Source organism: Sander lucioperca, chromosome 10, assembly GCF_008315115.2.
Source record: "Sander lucioperca isolate FBNREF2018 chromosome 10, SLUC_FBN_1.2, whole genome shotgun sequence".
Taxonomy (NCBI): Eukaryota; Metazoa; Chordata; class Actinopteri; order Perciformes; family Percidae; genus Sander; species Sander lucioperca.
The window spans coordinates 38,929,964-38,947,404 of NC_050182.1; the positions used below are offsets into that span (position 1 = coordinate 38,929,964).

Genomic DNA, 17,441 nt, shown 5'->3' on the forward strand with positions numbered 1-17,441 from the left:
CTGCAATATCGATATCGAGGTATTTTTCAAGAATATTGTGATATCTGATTTATTTCGTATCGCCCAGCTCTACATCAGGGTCTAAAAGGAGAGTCATTCTCAGCTTACATATCATATCTGAACACTGCTAATATCACTGATTGGTTTCAGGGAGTCTTTAACTTCAAAATAAGGCGAATGCCTTCAATGAAATAGAAAAACATTCAACGATTCACTTATTTCCCATTTACACTTTTAATTCCCTGACTTTTAAAAACTGTTTCTTTGCACAAAAAAACGTTGGTGGCTATCATGTGTTTGACCTAAAATACAGAGTTCTATGCAATAATCAGGCAGTTGAGAAGGGTCAGTAAAATGCAGAACAGACCAAATACAGCATTGATTGAGGTGTGTGTGTGTGTGTGTGTGTGTGTGTGTGTGTGTGTGTGTGTGTGTCTGAAGTGATTGGCTGAGCCCAGGGGTCACAGTTGTGTGAATTGCTAATCTCCATATGTGACAGCTGTGATTTCCTTTCCCTCTCGCCTGTCCATCTCTCTCCCTCACTTTCTTTGTCCCACTGAGGGCTTTTTTTTGGAGCTGTGTTAAATTTAGATGAGATATTTTTAGCACTCCTTCTCTGTGTAGCCTCACAAAGCTTTCATCTCTTACTCATCAGCTGCAACACAAAGATAAAACCCAACCGTATCATTGATTTTTTATTGCAAAATCATTACTTTACAACTCAACTCCATATACAATACAGGTTGCAAAAAAGATTTAGATTCATGCTATACCTCTACCCTTATCCCTTACACTACCCCCATCCCTTCCTCTACCTTCTTCCTTATCCCCCCAGATCCCCCCCCCCTTCCGCACACCGTACCTTTATTAAATTTTAACGATTTAGATCTTTAATTTCCTCTCAAACACATCGTGACCATATGTTCCATCAGAGAGGCAGGTTTGGCCTTTATACAAGCAGTTGTTAGTGTTGGAGTTGTTGTGGAGGCAGAAAAATATCTCATTTTCTGAGTTAAATGTTACTGGACAGAGTTAAAAATAAAAAAGAGTACAAGGGGCAAAGTGACTTGGCAAGGAATCTGCTCAGTCCATTAGTCCGTTAGGGTCCAGAAGCAGCACTGACAAAAGCCCAGAGATGGCTCCAGGAATGTTGCACTCTACCGGAAATGATAGAAAGTGCTTTATTCAATAAGCCGGGATATTGGGTACACACACAATACTTGTTGGTAGGATCAATTCATTGCTGTTTTCTGTGTTTTTAATGAAATTTGTTAACAATTTGAAATAAATGCACTGATAATAACTGCCATAGCCTTGGATGTGGGTTTTATGCCCTGGCTCAGGGACAGACGGCAGGAAACACTCACACTGATACTGTGTCTCCGTGTTCTTGTTCCTGTTAGCACTGGACGCCAAGGAGCAAGAGCTATGGATGACTCAGCTCCAGCTGTGTTCCCGACGCCACTCTGACAGCAGCGCCAAGGTACACACACACACAACACACACACACACACACACACACACAAACTAACTAACAAACAAACTGTGACATATGATGTGTGTATATGCCCACAAAGAGAGACTCCAAAATGCAGAGTAAAGGTGATCACCTTGTGACCGTTTACATCAATCTTTCCGTATCGATCCGGCTCTCTTCCCTGCCTCCTTATTGGATTACAGCTATTCCAAATGTACAGAGAAGTGTACATTTGGCCAGTTAGACAGGTTTGGTTTCTGGACATAATGGAGCCCGACTATATTTCCCCTCACTATATGTTCCAGTCCAGCTGCTCATTACCGCAAAGGTAATCTTATTCAGCATTTCAGCGCTGATTCCCTCCTCTGTTCTCACACAGCGGGTGATGTCACTAATGGCTTGTGCTCCCTGCCACCATTTTGACCTTTGAGGTACATTAAAGGTAATGCTTCCTCTGGGTTATGATGTGTGCTGTGACATTAAAAGATTAGAGCATTTTGTCTCTTTGAAATGAAAGCTACAGAAACACAAGCTGTGCACGTTGATGCTGTTAGTTTGTTTTCTGACTAAACCAAACCACCCATTTCCCCCTGACTCCATCTCACTGCTAAAAGCCTCCAAACAGCAACATCTATTCAGTCCTTTTCAAACACAGCGAATCCAAGAGCCTAATACCTTCTGCACATGGTCAGTTTAAAATGCTCCAGCATGAGCTTGCATCTGAATTTGTCATGTCTATTAATTCTTTACCTTCAGAAATATGAATTTCTAAATGTACATTTTCCTGTTGCTGTCATACATTTGACAGATTGGTATGTTTGGAAATGACAGGGCCTTTACTTAACATCTGACTGCTTGGCTGCAGTTCAGAACGGATACAGCTAAACTGGAACTTACAGGGCTTTGAAACCCAGCTGTGTGCTAAACTGGACCTGATTGGATTGTCAAAGCGAGCACAGATTCAGCTGAACTGCAGCTGAACCTGAGGGCTGTAGTACGAAGCGAGATTGGTGGCATAGTGAGGTATGTTGAGCCTAATTGCCAGTTTCTTTTAACCTGGCTAGATCCATGGTAAATTCTGCTGCACACATAACCTTAAAACAAAGTGGACGATAATGTTTATTGTCTTATCTAATCTTATCTTAATAATGAAAGCAGGAGTTGAAGTATATTGCATCTGAGGCAGGTTGTGTTTGCAAGATTTGAAGTGTGATAGCGTTGTGTCTTGTAATAGCTCTTTTCTCGCTATCTCATCACCAAGTGCTGCTGACTCACCGTCCCCTGAGAGAGACACACGTGTGAGTGAAGCACAATCTGTCAGTATGTGTGAGAGCGTCTGAGTGAGGGATTGGGAATGCATTGAAAGACATACTGAGACCTCTTTATATATCTTTATATACTGTATACTTGCTTGCAAGAGATGGTAAAACACTTGACCACATGACCTTATATTACTTTTCCTGATAACCTTGTGTGAATAATGACCGTTCATAATGTTACATTGTTACAGAGCTGCCAAACCTCTTTTATTTTGGCATTAGGACTTAGGCATCCGTGGCTTGTAAGGAACTGTTGTTCTTAAAGGGATTCGAAGATGGGAACGCTGACTCCTCCAAATAAAAGGGAAATGTTGCTGCTTGGCTGATCACTCTACAAACTAACCTACGGAGTATGATCAGCTGATTCTGCAGCTCCCCTCAGCTTTACAGAGCGTTGGACCTTTAGGTTATTGTTTATCTGTCCGACCCGCAACTTTACTGTTCTGGTTCACTCTCATTGCTCTCATAGTCTGACTGCAGATCAGAGGTATTAATATTCTAGGAAAGGGATAAAGACAGAGGAAATAGTTGTAGTCCCTGCTGGATATGTGGTGCGTATGTGGCAGACATTGATCACAGCTCGTCTCACGCACCCATTAACCACGCTGAGATGTGCACGGGTGGAGATGTGCCCGTGGCTCTGCTCTGCAGGAACAGTGTCAGGAGTAATTACCTCCTGGGGTCACAGAGAAAAGCTCATCATCTCTCTTTCACAGACTAGCCTTTTCCCTCTCTGCCTTTCTTCCTTTGATCTCCTTTTCTTCGTCATCCAGAAAAAAGTCAAACATTCTCACACTGTCCTCTTTTTCACAGTTTTACTCTGGCGTTCCTCTCTTCCCTCTTTTATCACCCTTCAAATACCTTACTCCCTCCATTCAAATTCGCCCTGCCTATGTACTTTAATCTCTATCTCTCCCCAACCAGCTCCTTAAAGCCGCAACGTGACAATACAGCTGTATGCTGATACCTCGCCAGAATCATGTTGTGGCAATTGATAAAAGTTTGACATGGTCAAACTTCAGCAGCAGTAAGAGAAAACGTAGTCTATATCAACGACGTTTCATTGCCGGGATTGTTCAGGTGCCACCAGAAATTCCACCGAATGTCCCTCATTTTGGCCGGATTCCGTCCCCTTCCTCTTTCTTTGTGTTGGCGTTCTAAACTCTGGTGGATTTATGAGTGATATCGGGCTGATATCATGGAAATGATGGCGGAGACTTCAACAGATGATGAGTCCGGTGATTTCAGATTAAATGCAGCTTTATTCAATATTGAACAAGATGCATGTACCCATAGTGTCTCTACGAACATCAGAAGAAGTCCGTCTCTATACTCTCTGGAACTTACACATTCCAATCTATCTATTTCTGTGGGACAATGTTACCTCAAAACTAATACTTATATGGAAGCTCCTTAGAATAGATGAAATACATTTGAACACCTGCCTGCTGAAATATCCAACCTATCAATGAGGACTATGGTTAACTGCTCCTCAGATCTCTGCAGGTAAATCCAGACAGCTAGCTAGACTATCTGTCCTATCTGAGTTTTCTGTTGCACGACTAAAACAACCTTTGAACATACACATGTTCCACCAAACATGGTTTAAAGAAATGCCAATACACCAGAGCACGTTTTTCTCCCATCCAGGAATGCTGTGTGGACTAGCCAGACCTTCCTCCGTAGCGCTGTGGAGGAAGGTCTGGACAGCGAGACTAGAGAAAATGTGATCCACATCCTGTGTCACTGCTGCGAAGCAGCACAGGTGACAGCGAGCGGTTACCGTGATGCTGCGGTCACCTTCATTAGCAATAATTAGTGTCTGTCTGTGTGTAGGTGATGATCCAGGCGGAAGGGCAGCAGAAGAACCAGGTCAACTCTGTTGAGTCCCTGTCCCCCCGAGGTGGAGTCCTCTCTTCTCTGGATGAGGTAACATGTCATGTAGTGTGTATACAGCGCAGATAAGTCAATGAATGCCAAGCACACTGCAATAATCCATATTTATCAAACAAAGATTCAGTTGTGTTCACAGCTGGTTGATCCAAACTGTGCTACTGGACATTCTGTTTGCCTTTTGTAACTCTTAAGACAGTACAGCATATACAACTGCTTACTTCAGTGGCATTTTATTCAACAGGTTACTATTTGATCTACGTAATGTTTGCTCTGTCTAACTACATCTCTCTCTGTTTGCATCATGGAATTAGCACCAGTCAATGCTTTAGCTGACTTTAGTGTAGAGATGGATTGTGAGGACAGAACTAAAGAAACAACAGCAGTATATTATAACTGTGGTTTATGGGCAATGGGCCTTATCAGTTATGGTAACATTACTTACTAGAATTACAAAGAATAACAGGTCAGACAGCAATCAGAGAGGCTGTAAAAAAGTCAACCGTGGAACCAGATGAGCACACCTGTATCACTGCTCATTGTACAGGTAAACTAAGTGCATGTAGAACCTGAAGTTAAACCTGGAGGTCAGTGTCTAAACAGTGATGAGTGCTAAAAGACAGTTAGGGTTGTAAGTTAAACGTTGGCCTCGTTTGGCTAACCTTTGGATCTGTTAACAATATGTCTGATTGTCTGAATGTTTCTTAGCCCTTTTTGTTGAGTTGCCGTGTTCCGAGATGTCAGCTATAACTCTGAGGAGTATTATCAGAAACAATGTAGCTATGAAGATACAGCTCTGAAAATAAAACCCATGTTATAATGTAACACAGTTCTTTAACGGCTCCTCTTTGAACCATGACCTGGCTTAAGACAAAACGAGCAATTTCCAAGGAGATAAGAGTGCGAGACTGCACTAGTTGATGTTCTATGCTGCATGAATGCCCTGGGGGATCAGCATTAACAATATTTCAGGCACAATAATTTTCCTGCTCGCTCATCTTTCTAACGTTTGGGTAGAATAATATCTAAGGATTCCCTAACTGCTGTTTTTCACCTGGCAGTGAGGGTTTTTCCATGAGTATGTAAATCTCTCTGCTCTGTCCAGGCGTCATGACAGACCACTTGAAGTTATTAGTGCACAGATGAGATCCCTCAGTGCCATTACATCCACCAAGAGTTCAATGCTACACCTAGCCAAGCCAGGATCTTATGAGCACAAAGTGATGTGTGGTGTTGAACAAGTGCTTTTTGTCCTCAGCCACCTAGGCACACAACACTTAAAGCTCCCATATTCTGCTTATTTTCAGGTTCATACTAGAATTTGGGGTTTCCACTAGAACATGTTTACATGCTTTAATGTAAAAAAGGACATTATAATTTGTTCATACTGTCAGTCTGAATATACCTGAATATACCTCTGTCTGAAACAATCCGTCCTCTTTAAGACCCCCTCCCGAAAGCCCAGTCTGCTCTGATTGGTCTGTGTTTCCGGGTCTTCAGCATCTGTACTCTTGGAGTCTCTAAATCGTCACTGCAGCCGAGGAATAAATGTAACGGCACTGTAGTGGCACATTCTACCTATATAAAGTATAGTTGTGGGCCGGCCTCTGGCTCACCCAGCGAGGGCATTCGTCCCATGTTGGCTGGGTCCTGCGGCGGCCCGGGTTCGGGTCCGGCCTGCGGCCCTTTGCTGCGTGTCGTCCCCCATCTCTCTCTCCCCCTTTCATGTCTATCCGCTGTCACTATAATAAAGGGAAAAGCCCCAAAAAATAGTCTAAAAAAAAAAAATATATATATATAGTTGTGACATCACAACATACGGCAGTCCTGATGGCTCGTTTAAAGGCACAGTTTCTGAATACGGGCTGTGTGCAGTTCACAGATGAGATCCCTCAGTGCCATTACATCCACCAAGAGTTCAATGCTACACCTAGCCAAGCCAGGATCTTATGAGCACAAAGTGATGTGTGGTGTTGAACAAGTGCTTTTTGTCCTCAGCCACCTAGGCACACAACACTTAAAGCTCCCATATTCTGCTTATTTTCAGGTTCATACTAGAATTTGGGGTTTCCACTAGAACATGTTTACATGCTTTAATGTAAAAAAGGACATTATAATTTGTTCATACTGTCAGTCTGAATATACCTGAATATACCTCTGTCTGAAACAATCCGTCCTCTTTAAGACCCCCTCCCGAAAGCCCAGTCTGCTCTGATTGGTCTGTGTTTCCGGGTCTTCAGCATCTGTACTCTTGGAGTCTCTAAATCGTCACTGCAGCCGAGGAATAAATGTAACGGCACTGTAGTGGCACATTCTACCTATATAAAGTATAGTTGTGGGCCGGCCTCTGGCTCACCCAGCGAGGGCATTCGTCCCATGTTGGCTGGGTCCTGCGGCGGCCCGGGTTCGGGTCCGGCCTGCGGCCCTTTGCTGCGTGTCGTCCCCCATCTCTCTCTCCCCCTTTCATGTCTATCCGCTGTCACTATAATAAAGGGAAAAGCCCCAAAAAATAGTCTAAAAAAAAAAAATATATATATATAGTTGTGACATCACAACATACGGCAGTCCTGATGGCTCGTTTAAAGGCACAGTTTCTGAATACGGGCTGTGTGCAGTTCTTTGTGGATTGAGCGTTTTGATACTTTCACAGTATTTATATTCACCTCAACCTACTTTATAATAAAAAAGATGTGGAAATCTCACTTTTTTTAACACAAGCTGAAACTGAAATATTACTGTGGGTCAAACTGGAAGCATGTTCTCCTGCTCACCTTCTTTTCTTTCTTTCTTTCTTTCCTCTTCCCATTGACCAAGGACCTGCTCCTTTTAAAGGCCACGTCTGCATCCACTTTGAGCTGCCTGGGGGAGTGTCTCAGTATGCTGCAGCACAATGTTGTCCAGGCTCTCAACCAGAACCAGAACCAGAACCACACCCCTAGTCCCAGCCTCCCCCACAGCTCAGCTGGTCTGAATCAGGCAGCTCCCACAGACAGAATCCGGCTGTGGAGCCAGCGCTGCAGCTCCAGTGTGAACCAGATGGAGCCTGGGGGCCTCCGGTCCAGCAGCCAGAGCCCGACTCACAGCTTCAGTGAGAGCCTGACTCCCAAAGACAGCAGCTACAGTGGACGACCAGGAAGTGGCCACAACCACATCCATAGTCAGAGTCAAGGCCGTGAACATGCAGGTGAGTTGAGTGATGACTGGTCAAATTTGAAAAATCAGTGTAGGAAAGGATAGTTTTTTTTGTCTCTTTGACATGTGATCTCTTTCTGGATAGGCTCTGAATCAAGAAGATGTAAATGCTGTGCGAATGCAAACAGATCGTCTGGAACCACTTCTGGAGGTGGTCTGGCTCGCAGTGTCGTTAGATCTCAGTTTAGTGTAATGACGTGCACAGCGTGACCACAAGAGCTACCGCAGTCGCCTCTTTACACGGGAACATTATGCAGCGGCCATTTAGCAGGAGCGGGATCGCTCGGCAATGCAAGACGAGGTTCACGTGTGTGATGGCCATGGCTGAGCTAGCACTGGTGCTAACACGCTTCTCCACTGGCTCTCATAGTCTTCTTAGAGTAAGGTCAGCCTCGTAAGCAGGACGACTGGAAAGTAGCTGTTTCCATCTGCCGCGTGACTCTCACCGCGCATATCATAGTGGTACCTCCATATCTCACATCACATCCCTTCACCCTTTGTTAACAAATCAGCTCAGTCTGCTTAATTTATATGGAAAGGCCCATGATCAGATGTGGACCAGCTGTCATCACTCTCTAACAGTTCTGGCATTTATGGAATATGATGAAAGTAGAGAGGTATATTGTAGGGGATTAGATCATTTAAACACTGTGGGTGCAGAAAAACAACATAGTACAGCCACCTACCTATACCTACATATACAGTGCATTCAACAAGTCCTCATACCTAAACGACATTGTAGGTCGATTTCCGAAGACTCCCGAAACGATATGACATACGAGGTTCTATTTATTGCTGCACGTGGCGGTTAAATCATGTGACTGTTCTATACAGGCACATTTTTAAACACGTAGTAAACTTTGTGGAAATTAACTAGTTAAGTTTAAGAGACAAAAATACTTAGTTACGGTAAATAAATCATCAGGGATGGGCTAAAAAGTGTAACTTCTGTCTTGGGGTGGCAGTAGCTCAGTCCGTAGGGACTTGGCGTGGGAACCGGAGGGTTGCTGGTTCAAGTCCCCATACGGGCTAAGTACGGAGTGTGGATTGGTAGCTGGAGAGGTGACAGTTCACTTCCTGAGCAAGTCACCGAACCCCCAACTGCTCGGGGCACCTGTCCATGGGCTTTGTAATTCGGGCCTGTGTGTAACAACTGTAACAGAATGAGGAAAAAATTTAGTTTCTCCTTACGGGTATGTCTTCTATTTCTTCTTCTTAAAACTCGGTTAATTTAGAAAAAGTGACAGTTGACTTCACACAGGAAATGAACCCTGGTCTCCTGGGTGGAGGTCCGGTGTTTATTTGAACCATCCACCACCCCAACCGTATGTGGAATTTGGCACTCTTACATTTCATCACCTCACTTCCTCATTTGCTCTCCCGATAATTACTACAGCCACGAGAATTTGCCGCCTAACAACAAAGTTTATGTCAGCCGCTATGAGCTGCTTGCATAATCAACCTATACGGTCGTTTTCTGGGTGTGATACGTGTACTTCATCTGCAGACTCCAGTGTGAGAGAGGTACAATACACTATTTAACGGTATCAATGACATGTATCATCCAACATGGCACCAGATTTTTTTATTTTTACATATTGTATTTGCTCCCATGATTGCTTACCACTGCCAGGGTTGCAACTGAAATAATAGGCTAAAGCAACGACAGCTTATGGAAAGGACAAGTGTAATTATGGTCAGATCTTGGTCCTGACTGATGGGGAAGTGATATTGATAAGTGTTGTGATTTACGCATTTACAGCGTTGGCTATTTTTTGCCAGCTTTCCTTCCTGTTTTAGGAAGCAGTGACTGTATTGCGTTTTGCCTGTAAAACAGTGTCTGTGTTCTTCATATTTATGTAGAATTATATTTTGCTCTTCTTATGTAAAATATGCGGCTCTGGTAGATGTTTGCGATTGGTCATGCTGTGCAAACCCCGCCTCTTTTATGTGAACGCGCATGTCGCTGGATTGGGAAACCCTGGGTTGATTGAACTAGTTGTTAACCACCGTCGTGACACAGCTTATGCGGGACCGCGGTTGTTAGGTCAGGTGAAGCCAGGTAACTGAAATAAATCCAGGGCATGTTGATTTTGATTCGTAGTACAGGCCTCAGGTCATTTCCCTTTGTTGTTTTTTTTTTACCTGCCAGACTGGTAAGCTATTACACACAGATTGAGCTGCTTGCACTATCAACCTATTCGGTCGTTTTCTGGGTCAGGACGGGCTGAGTACATTGTGTGTCCCGGTTTCCCAACTCCACCGTGTTTTAGCAACGTTCCCCACCCATCTCCCACCCCCACCATCGTATAGCCACTATAGAGTATTTCTAAGCTGAAAAACAAGGATGACCCAGATAAAGGACAGAAACTGGAACGCAGACTTTTCCCCTTTAACATGAACCTTGGAAGTGGGTGGAGTTGTGTCAGAAATCTGGCACAAAAATGAAGCGGAAAAACAAACAGGAAAACTACTAGGTCCCAGAAGTGAAATCATAGACCTCAATGGCTCCTTGAGTTTCTCCATCAGCTGTATGTTTAGCTTAGAGCTCACACGTGGGAGACTGTGGAGTGGGAAGTGTGGAAGTGTCTTAAAATATCCTCTGGCTGCTGGTGTGATATGTCCCTTCATGAGCTCTCCAGGAGAGCACATTTACCAAACAACAGAAAATCTTTTTTTGCTCTGTTTTTGTAACGTAACACAGCATGCAAGTTTGTAAACTGAACAAGAGGCATATTGTTTTCATGACTGTTAGGCTTTTTTCGTACTGCTGTTGCACCAGACTACTACTTGACAGACTGACAGAAACTTGTCTGTGGATGTTTATGGTCCCCAAAGGATGATTCTTTTTGATTTTTGTAATCCTCGATCTTTTTAGTAGGACCTCAAGTTGAAATGTGTTCTTGACCAATCCTTTGGTCTAAGGCTATGTTTAGACGGAAACGATCTGAATAGAAAACGCAAAAGTGCCGTTGCGTTCTCACTTTTTATTCCGCGTTTAGACAAGCGATGGGGGGTGGGGGAATCTGCGTGCATATGTTGACGCAAAAGTGTGTGAAATGCGATCCACCAAGGGTTAGGGTTAGGGAACCTTCCTTCTACTTGTCTCCCTCTCCTCTTCCTCCTCTCTTCCTCTCCTCTCCCTAGTAGCGCGAAGCGAACAACAAAAGCTGACAATTTTGTCTGGACAGACGAGGAGGTGGAGTTATTGCTCCAAACAATGCACACACAGATGCACACGCGGCACAAACAGACGCACACGCGGCACACACACACACACTCGCACAGTGCGTTTTTACCTTTAGACGGTAACGCAACGGTGGAGCTTTTTTAAGATTTCCACTCTGGAGGGTGGTTTCACTTTTTTGCGTTTTTAAGCCCCAAAAATGCCGTCGCCGTCTAAACGAAAGGCACATCTGATAAAATATTTTGTCGTTTTCACCCGTGAGCGTATTTGTGTAAACGGGGCCTAAAACTAGTAGTAAGTACTTCCATCAATGATGTCATGTTTTTTTTATGGTCCCCAGAAGACGGTTTGCTGATCCCAGACTTTTCCTCTAGCACCAGTATCAGGCAAAGCTTGTTGTGCACAAGAAATATCTAAAAGCAAAAGGCAGCAGCTGTGAAATGTCCTGTGTACATCCCTGCTCTCCAAAATGTGAATGTTTTGCACCTCGAACACATTTGCTTTTATCCAGCCCCACCGGAGGTCATACATTGTTATAATTTAACGTATAAATACACTGTTAGACTTTTTATTGTAAATATGCGGAGTTACTGTAACTACCCCATTACAGTACCATAACTGTACATGTTTTTACAGTATGATGCCCTTACCGCATTTCCATTGTACAGTATAATAACCTTACTGTAACTTAGTTTTACAGTATAATCTTACTGTAACTTAGTTTTACAGTATAATAACCTTACTGTAACTTAGTTTTACAGTATAATACCCTTACTGTAACTTAGTTTTACAGTATAATAACCTTACAGTAATTTTACTGTAATTACAATTTGCTAAATTATACTGTAATTGTCATGATGTATTATAGTTTTACTGTAATTGTGGTTCATAGTATATTACACTATTTGGCATTGGTAGTACAAATAATTGACTTTAGTCCATGTACAAAAGTAATACATTTTTATTTTTGTATTATACAGGTACAAATACCAACCCAAGATGATTTTAAGTCTGAAAGTGCAAAAAAAAAAAAGAAAACATACAAGCGATACTACAACCATTTGTAAGTATGTGCCAAACAATGGGCAGTCTGAACAATGCAGTTACCATTTGAATTGACTCAAAGAAAACAAAATGTACACTTTTAAATCCCCAGATGGAACTGCAGAACACTGAATAACCTAGCCAAAACATCAGTTCATCCTTTATCTTGGCAGTTGTTTTTTTTTAATTTTTTTTTATTCTGAGTATGTATGAAAAATGTGGTGTGGTTGTTTACCACATAGATGAAGTTGTTGGGCATTTGGTTGGGGAGGGGAAGGAGGAACAGTCTGTTTAGAAGCATTTGTGAAGTACGATGAAGAGGCCGGACCCATGGTACTCCTGCTTGCTGATCCACATCTGCTGGGGTGGTCCGTCCTGGACTGTATGGGAAGCAGAGAAAGGTCATGAGTTTATCTCATCTAAATTGTTAACAGACTTACAATTTCTGCAAAAACATAGAATATGACAGTATAAAAAAATAACACATCAGTCATCAGTAGTAGTAGTTTACAGGGTTTTTCCTCCCCAGATAATTCATAAGGTCTTTTTTCTTTCTTTTGCTGTCTGTCTGTCCCAGCACGGTTAAAAAAATGTTTTCCCTGTTTGATTAATTTTGTAATTTCAGAATTCATACACATATTAAATGTCTTTAAGGCATATCTTTATGACCATAAATCCTCTCAAACATCTGTATAAACATGAAAAGTAGAAATAAAATAAATTGCAAAATTTACCACAGTATATCCTAAAGGATTGTTGTTCTTATCAGTCACTTAGACAAAAAAACATATGAAAACGTTAACTAAAATTAAAACAACACTATGTAACTTTTGCTGAGTAACTGTGACCAATGCTGACACAAGTGGTAAATACAGGATGCCGGTGCATTTAGTTCTGTCGATGTTGGAGCAGGCAGGGTACGTAGCCGCACTGTTCATCATACTGTGTAATCATTTTTCTGATGTTAACTATATTACATCACACAAGAAAATGCTTACCTAGTTTGATGTCTTCCACTCAAACTTGGTGAGCCGTTGGAGGAAGGTGGTGACTTGGGAGCTGATGCTTGTCACCTTTCATTGGACAACTCCTCCCGTCTTGCAGCTTGTACCCACTTTGGCCATGCACTTGGTGCCCTCATCTGGGTTGATCCTTAAGAAGAGGTTTTAAATTTTCATAATAATCAACATCAGTCATCTTTAAATACAGCCATTTATCCCCTTTAAATATACAGTATGTATGGAAGAAAACCGGCCAGCGAGCACGTTCGGTTCAGAAAGTCACAGCAAAAACACACCGGGCACGTATGCGTAGCGTATAGCCCATGAAGCATAGATACATGCCTGATCGCGCACTTGGCCATTCATACCGGACGCATTTTTCTCCGTGCCAGTCACAAAGCCATCCTTCGTCTCTCGGCCCTCTCTCTCTCCAATAGAAAGAGACAGGATGAGTGGGGGAAACTGTGGTAATTGTAGCCTATATACAGTATATGTCTGTGTGTGTCACTCTCTCTGTCCGTCCATCGGTCTCTCCCTCCTTGTGCCTGATCGCGTGTCTCGCTGTGAGAAGTCAAGGCAGCCCAAATCCTCATGAACCTACTGTGGTCTTCCTGTATGTGATTAACTGCCTTGCTTGACACATTCTCCGAATGACACAAAATGATTACTGCAGCTCGCGGGCCGAAGTGGCCGCTCCGTGACCAGTATGAACGGATAGATTGGATGACATAGGCGCTGAAATAAAAATAGCTGCGCTACGCAGCTATGCGCAACGCTTACGTGCCCAGTGTGTTACCACAGTAATAGGGCTCTATACCCAATTCTTTTTCTCAGTTGTTTTCTCTTTGTCAGTAAGTGTATGGAGTGTTCATACAGTCCAAATATGTACCATTACCTATTAAATGCTTTATGCAGATAATTACTTACCTCTGTACCAACTCCAGTGTAGTAGATGCTGACTCTTGATATTCAAGATTGAACGCATAAAAGGAGCCAAAGTAGACGAGAAAAGCACTGGCGAAGTCATTAAGTTGGTTAGCAAAGAGGACCTTCCCCTCAATGCTGACCATCCAATGGGTGGAAGACATCAAACTTCTTCCTAAAGAACAAACAAACATCTCATCTTAATTGTAGTGTGTCACAGAATACCAAAATACATTGCTAATAAAACATCCTCCTCTTCTTCAAACTATTTCTCATACCTAGCATGATCACCCTTGGTGTGGTGGGCAATGTCACCTCCTGCTTAATGGAAATCTTGGTCGAAGTTGACTGCAAACCAAAAAAGAAAAGCATCTCACATATTGGAAGTAATTTCTGTTTAAATAAAAAATGCTGAACTGATAGTGAGGCTGTAAGAACTTAACAAAGAATGTGCTATTACATCTGTAAAGATGGAGATTTGGTCGTCTTGCTCTTGAAGTTCATTGCCTGGTGGCTCAGCAAGTGATGAGGGACCATGTGCTCCTTTGGGTCACAGGGTCAGACCTTCATGTCCAGCTTTCTTCTTCCTCCTGTCTCTCTCAGTTGTCTCTCACAGTTTCCAGTCACTGGTTGTTGTTCTACATATGAAATGATGAAAATTATTATTTTTAAGTGCATGCTCGGGGTTATAAAACACAATTACAACTAGATAAAAAAAAATGCATTCCATGCATTAGTATGCAGGGAACCAGTATAATGTAGGTAACTCTTATATTGTTAGAATAACACAGAATGCTATGAGATGCATTACAAGTTAATCACGTAATAGATAGCTAGATAGCTAACAACAACACTATTTTGTCAAGAAAAACTTAAAGCCATTATAAAGAGTCCTTAAATCACTTGTTTAACGATCGGTCGAATTTAAGGTTAAGCTGCGAGGGAAATAAATACATTTTACTTTTCTTTTCCCGCATAAACCATGGTAGCTATACACTCAACTCCTAACACCATATTCTTTGAGTTACACAATCTTTGGCTTAGGTCTCATAAACTAGAAAAGATGAATTCAATGAAATATCACATTACAGAATGCTATAATACTACTGTAAAGTTGGGCACTGAGGCTAATTTTTGCTGGACATCTTGATGGTTTTAAGTGGCCAAACTCTGAAGCCGAGGGGAAAAAAATGCTATCCACAAATGCTCCACGTTAACGTTACTTAAAGACGTCTTCCCTGTCACCCGACATAACTTTTAGAGTGGGTGTTTTTTTTTAAAGATGTAATGTTAACATTAGATGCTATTAAAACTAGATGGGCAACTGTAGAGGTAACGGTTTAATGGTAACTTTACCTCCACTAATGTTAGGTTAATATAAACGCACAGACCAACCCACAGACTCAACATCAGCATAAGCGGAGGTAATGTTAGCCAAAATGCGGCAACAGCAAGCTAAAAAGCTAGCAGTTACTCACCTTAAACTTCCAGAATATGGGTTACGTTTTAATTCAAAGATAATGGTGGTCTGACAAGTGAAAAAGATGTCCTGAACAGCGCGTGTAAAACGAGTTGTGTTAGCTTACCGAACGTCATTACAGCTAATCCTCACCATGGAGAAAATGAAACTAGTCAAACTGTTTGCTTGCCTAGCTATGACGCAGGTCGGTAAACTAAACCTAACGTCGCTGCTTGCGAAGGCTTGTGAGCAGATTTTAATGTCACAGAATTAGCAAAGATTGGTCTTACCTTAACGCTGCTCCAGCTCTCTTCGACGAGTGTGTGTGACCGGACTCTGGTGCCCACAGACCAAACCGGGCGGTACTCCTTTGAAGTCTCTTCCCGGTACTCCTTTCAACGCCTTGAAGTCTCTACGCGCTACTCTTTTGAAGTCGTGAGGTCAGAGTTCAAATCTGGCGGTCAAGCATTTATATCCGTAATGCCTTTCTTGTTTCTCTCAATAAATGATTTACACTGCTGAAAAACACGTCACATTTTTTAATTATCTTCACTGCTAAAAGCATAACAAATAGTGATATTTTATTTTTCCATTTCATTTCTATGCTTCTATAACATTAACTAACAATTTTATTTAAGTCTGTCTTATTCAACTACAGTAGCACTACTGCTGTTGTTTTACAGCAGACTACCGCAAATTCAAAATATACAATAAATTACTGTAAATTAAATGTTATTACCCATAATGCAATGCATATTACAGTAATGAACCAGAAAATAAAATGATGGTATTTTACTGGGCATTTTGTGGTAAGTAACTGTAGAAATTACAGCTAAGTCTAACAGTGTAATTGTGTTGATGGCGATGCTTTTGATTTTTCCTTTCCCTCCAGATAGTTCCACTGGACGCTCCAGATCGATTTCTGAGAAGCAGGTGAAAAATGGTGCACAAACACCTCTCTCCTCCTCTTCCTGGCCATCTTCCATTCAAACACACAAGGATCCTTCTGAGGTAATCCAAACCACATTTCTTTATTATACACCTCCTTGTTCATTATGCTTATTTTGCATCACACAACCTACAGTACAGTGGTACCATCATTCTCAACTCACTGTGCAATTCTCACTTGTTTTTTGTTGTTGCTTGACCCATTGGCCCCTGCTCACATCAGTTGGCATATCTGGATGGCCATGCTTGCTGATTTTGTGGCAGTTCGTAATACTCTTACTGCATTATTTAAATGATCCTGTTAATTTAATTGTGTGATGCCATCTTTTCGATCTCTGCTGCTTTTACGTGACGTCTCTGTGTTTCTTGATTTGATTTCTTATACAATCAGTGTTGTTGTCTAGCCTTGTCAGTACCACAAGCAGAAATGAAGCACCCACTCCACTCAGCCTCAGTATTTCTGAGCAGTTTACAACCTACTTTGTCCCCAAAGCCGTTTTTTCTTTGACAATGAGCCAGTAGTTCATCTTGACTGATTGTTCACGTCATAGCTGACTGCAGTAACGGTAGCCCAAGACGCTTTTTTATGATACATCAACATGCTTTTCCATGCTAGCAGTGCGTTTGTGTGCAAAAGCGTCTCATTTCAACCTGTCTCCATTCAGTGGTTGATGGGTAGGATTTGACTCACAAGACTCTGTTCATTGTCTGACTCTTGTTCTCTTTGTGTTGCTCTTTTTGAGCCAGGCTAACACTTTCGTAACAGGCTGTGGATGTTCCTGTCGCTTGCAGACAGAAAAAAGCAGGCAGACAGAAGTGTAAAGTTGCATCACTAAGTGCACTCAGGGTTTTGTAGTTTAATCAGGATTATCATGTATCGCCCAGAGAATCAGGTTGGGAGAAGGCAGAAAAGAGTACTGGCAGCTTGTCAAAGGTAACGGTCCACAGTAAAAGCTCACGGTATGCACATAAGTGAAATGTAGAAGTGCTGGTACTG

The 17,441-nt window shown here is 42.2% G+C and overlaps 1 protein-coding gene and 1 long non-coding RNA gene across 2 annotated transcripts in view; one reads left to right on the plus strand and one right to left on the minus strand.

Moving 5' to 3' along the window:
- Nucleotides 1-17,441, plus strand: part of LOC116066626 (oxysterol-binding protein-related protein 10-like) — a 65,994-nt gene that overhangs the window by 14,452 nt on the left and 34,101 nt on the right. The window contains exons 3-6 of the mRNA XM_031322814.2: nt 1,404-1,483; nt 4,633-4,725; nt 7,504-7,873; nt 16,389-16,507. Coding sequence (XP_031178674.1) covers nt 1,404-1,483; nt 4,633-4,725; nt 7,504-7,873; nt 16,389-16,507 — 662 coding nt within the window. The remainder of the gene's footprint in view (nt 1-1,403; nt 1,484-4,632; nt 4,726-7,503; nt 7,874-16,388; nt 16,508-17,441) is intronic.
- LOC116066664 lies at nt 12,211-14,144 on the minus strand. The gene is made up of 3 exons (XR_004109008.2): nt 14,041-14,144; nt 13,111-13,264; nt 12,211-12,492 (listed from the first exon to the last, which is right to left on the minus strand). It is a non-coding gene; the product is annotated as an uncharacterized LOC116066664 (long non-coding RNA).